General features: G+C 36.8%; 1 protein-coding gene across 1 annotated transcript; it reads right to left on the bottom strand.

The window, feature by feature from the left end:
* Nucleotides 1-2,203: 2,203 nt before the first annotated feature.
* On the bottom strand, nucleotides 2,204-3,460 carry LOC113346159 (F-box/kelch-repeat protein At3g06240-like). Its single transcript, XM_026589747.1, has one exon. It carries the CDS (start codon nucleotides 3,458-3,460, stop codon nucleotides 2,204-2,206), a length of 1,257 nt encoding a protein of 418 aa, XP_026445532.1.
* Nucleotides 3,461-4,629: the final 1,169 nt, after the last annotated feature.

Genomic DNA, 4,629 nt, shown 5'->3' with positions numbered 1-4,629 from the left:
AGTGTATTAATATCCAATTCCCACATGCACATCTGACTTTAGAATTCTGTAGCAAACTGTACGTCTAAGATTTTGGATTAATTTAAACTCATTAGCTGAACAATCATCATCAAAACTTTAGTGACTTTAGTCGATGAAGTATTCATCATTTTGTATTTTTTAGCTGGATCTGATAACAATGAATGAAGTAACTAATATATCTTAACAATCTGCAGGCAAAAAAGGTTATATCTCTCTCCAAACATTGTCCTCACTTAGAGTTTGCAGAAGAAAACATAGAGAACGTTACTTGGGTACTGGGACTGCATAAAGAAAGAGCATGAACGATTCAGCGCTTCTTTTTTGATTATTTAGCGGATTCCTGGCATAACCAATGGTATTGGCAAGTAACTGAAGGCTGAACCAACCTTTTCTTTTGAAGAAAACGATTTTTTTCCTACTTCATAACATGTTTTAATGCCTTTCTTGTTTCACAGGTCCCATTTTTTTGGCGGAAATAGGTATGCTGTTGACGCATATGCCATATTATGCACATGGAAGTGGATCTAGTAAAATTCGAAGATCATATGCTGAATAAATACTGGGGATGTCTTGGTAAAGAGTCTTGAGACATAAGTATATCTAAGAGAATATTCTTATAATGGTATAGTTCCCCCATATGTGGCTAAGAGCAAATGCTGCTCTTTTCGATTTTTCTTTTCCTAGTCCAGTATGGCAAGCATGGCCATATTGCTTGAAAGTCACTTGATATGTGGCCATTGGATGTTCTTGCATAATGCAAATTTCGTTTACGCTTTCTGGGATCCCACTAGTCGGATAGAGAAGCTAGTAGCTATTAAACTTTACAAAGTCTAAAAGATTGATTCAAGTTTCAAGATCGATATAGGATTCGGGTTAAACCATGATCCAAATTTCAGGGTGTTATAGAAGATATCACTAGGAAAACACAAATAACTAAATGAAGAATGAAGAATAAAAGCTTGGTCACTTTTGTGGAGGAGGGTGAGCACCATGGTGTTGCAGCTTCTTCCGAACAGGCAAAAAAGGTTTTCCACAAATGTCGAACAGAGGTTAGAAACCAAAGAACTGACCCGGTCCCTTGGTGAATTTACCAAGCAAGGCCTCCCCGTTATCCTTTTTCCAAAAGTCAGTAAAGGGGTTGAATTGGTTTTGTTGACAGCTGACTTATTTCAAGACGGGCGCCCAGTTGCAGTTAACACCCTGCGGACAACGAATTCTTTGCATTATTTTCATCGATTTATTTTTCCAGTTTGCTAACTTTTTATTTCTAGCCTACCCCAACTTGTTTGGGACTAAAAGCTTGGCCTACCCCAAGTTGTTGGGGACTAATTGTTGTTCAAGTTTTCAATCACTATACTTCTTCTGGAGTTTAGTATGTGTGTTGCCGTGTTGGTGTCAGTCAAGTATACTTTAGGTGGTTAACACTGCAGCTTAATTAGTTCTTGTGACCTTATGAACCCTTTTCAATCATACTAGATGATTTTCAATTTTTACCCTATAGCTTTTGGGCAAGCACACAACAGCATAACACATACCAACTGAACATATAAAGAGAGATGAAGTGCATACTCATTAGACTACAAGGACCATCTTTCAAAGAATAAATTGCATCACTAGAGCACATATGGTTGGGTATAACAACTAATGGTGTAGAATGGATAATTTCACTAGCTAATCTAATAGATTGTTGTCAACATGATAAATGTTAAATTTTTGATGTTTTGATGATCATGATGGAGACATATGAGCATGATTTAGTGTTGCTCATATAGAGCTCCTAGGTTTGGAACAAGACTAACACTCAAAACTCACCATATCCACTCTAGTTTATTCTAGACATTTTCTCTTCTTATCACTAACTATCTAGTTCACACTTACAGGACTTGGTACAACCGACTTCACCAGATTTTTCTTCCAAGTTCTATTACTTATTTACAACTCCGTAAACTAGATAATTTTACCACAAGAACAAACTACATTCACACTAAGCAAAACTAGTCTAGATTACAAATTATACTTTCCAACAATAAATATATCGAAACAAATATTTTTACCAAAAAGGTTAATGAAATAAGTGTTTTTTTTAGTAAAATATTCTTCTTAACTCTAAAGAAATTTATCAAACCTCTAAACTTTCATTCCAACATAGCAAAACCTAGAAAATAAATCCGTATGCCTGTGATCATAACCGGGCAAAGACATTTTCTTCTCCAAGTAATTTCAAGGAAATGTAGCTGTTAACGTGTATTGTGGCTTTACTAAAACCAGGCAAAGGCAAGCCCAGATCTCCTAGTTCATTTGAATCTGAGGTTTTCGGGTCAAAGCGAATGATGACATTTTTCGTTTCTGCTTGGTTCCAATTTTCTCTATATAAGAATAATATATCCCCATTTTTAGCTGTGGTTAAGGGTCGGTACCTTAGTATCCCTTCCAGTGTCACTGTTGGCCCTTTGCTCCAAATCCACGGGGAGTGCTCGTCTTTACCGGACTCTTTGCTCCATATCCATGGGGAGTGCCTGTCTTTACCACCTTGTTCTTTCACGTCAGAATCATGTATATTCTTTCCCAATAACCATATTACCGAACTATCATATGTGGTTGCCCGGAAAAAACATAATTGTCCTGTCAAAACCCCCAATTTATAATTTCCCCAGTCGGAAGGCGAAGCAGGTGGTACAGAAAGCATGTATAATTTCTCATCCGTTAAATCAAAGACTGATATTAAGGGACCTGTACTACACTCATCAATCCAGAAAAGTGCTCCGTCGACAAGGATACCTTGGGTAGATGACCAACCTAATAGCTCTGTTGTGATTTCTCCTCTATATCTCCACCCCCTGCCGTCCCCAATTGTGTATACGTCTACTTTTCCTGAATATATTTTATTTCCTGAATAGCTGATTCGAACAACCTTATACTCGTTACTTGATGAAAGGTAACCAAATCCGTATAACATATAGGCATATCCATGATCTTTATAGTCCTTGTTAGTCGGGACGAGGCTAGGAAGTTCTAAACATTCTCGGGTGATCGGATTACAGATGTAGACATGACCACATAGAAACTTGTGAATTTTTGTTGTTAAACAAACCAAACCGTTACATGAACCAACAATCACGATATCCTGTTCTCCTACGTCCTCGAAATAACCAAGGCGGCCAAGGTTGAATAACTCTTTTGTAGGTTTCTGGCTAATTTGTTCATCATTCTCAAAATCATACTCGACATAGCACAGAGATGATTTATTTACAACAAGAAAACTAATAAGCTGGTTTATATTCAAGCACAATGGAAGCTTAAGGTGATATTTAATAAATTCGGGGCTAGAAATTAGATTACACCACAGTTTGCACACACACTTACAAGTAGAGATGGATTTCACTGGCATTTTGAGGATTACCTTTTCTTGAATCTCTTCGGGAAGGCTTGATATCGACATTGCTGCTGCTGCTATGTTAGGGTTTGTGTTTACTCTTTGTATACGAATAATTTTTTCTCTTTTTTTTTTGGCCGTATTATACCCATATATATGATATATGTTGTTAAATTATTCTATAAATAGTTGTGGACTCCTATATATTCTGAAATCGACCGACCTTAATGATTTAGGTTCCACATTAAGATATTCCCATATATGTTGTTAAATTATTCTATAAATAGTTGTCGACCCCTATATATTCTGACATGGACCGATCTTAATGGTTTACGTTCCACATTAAGCTATTTCGAAAATGCAGCCTAGCAAGTGGTACTATTGACCAAAGTAGCATTAAAGAGTTGGAATTGCATTTTAGCTTTGATCTATCATATTTTCTTGAAACGAAGATGGTGACAATGGAGATGTTGCTGGTGTTGGTTGCGTTCGTTATGGTGGCGACGAAGATGAAGATGATGGTGGTGACGGAGCTGAAAATGGTGGTGAGCTCGTTAGTTTTTCTCTGGATGAGAAATAAAGAAGATAAGAAGAAGTCCCTACTTTCAATAAGGTATAAAGGTTGGGGTAAATTTGGAAGTCCCTAAATTGTTGATGGGCTCCTGATGGGCTTATAGATAAAGAGGAATAAAATTATTATGTGATAATGATATTTATATAGACCATCAAAAGCGGAGACAAAAATTCAATTACCACTATTTAGATAGATTAATAACAACTGAAATGACTTTCATTATGTTTTGTAAAATAACACCCGCCCGCTATCTAATTAAACAAATCTGGAGTGAGGGTACACGTAGTCCAGCTAATACAGCCTACCTACTGCAACTTCCTAATATGTTGGGAGAAAATATCATGCTGCTGGGATGCGTCTTGAATCAGAGATTTCAAGTCTCCACCGCATTCCCACACAAAACCAAACCATTTTCCAATTCAAGACCTGGTTGAGTATTCTTTTTCCCCACTGATTAAAAACAAAGAACCACTCAACAATTGAAAGTAAAAAAATGAAGAACACTTGAATGAAATATTACTGAAGCAGAAAATCGATGGAATACCTTTAAATCCTTCTGGTTCACCAAAAAATGATGGGTTACGAGTGTCGAGCAACGAGGATGTGCATGTTAGAGCATTGCTCGGTCGAACTTACAAGTGTTTCTATTTCAAGCTGATTG

The sequence above is a fragment of the Papaver somniferum genome, unplaced genomic scaffold (assembly GCF_003573695.1).
Source record: "Papaver somniferum cultivar HN1 unplaced genomic scaffold, ASM357369v1 unplaced-scaffold_9504, whole genome shotgun sequence".
Lineage (NCBI taxonomy): Eukaryota > Viridiplantae > Streptophyta > Magnoliopsida > Ranunculales > Papaveraceae > Papaver > Papaver somniferum.
Note: the sequence above shows the minus strand (reverse complement) of the source record. Positions and strands in the feature narration are given on the sequence as shown.

Bases quoted from the DNA above. Each gene is read 5' to 3' on its own strand.
- LOC113346159 (XM_026589747.1), bottom strand. From the start codon at position 3,460: ATGTCGATATCAAGCCTTCCCGAAGAGATTCAAGAAAAGGTAATCCTC.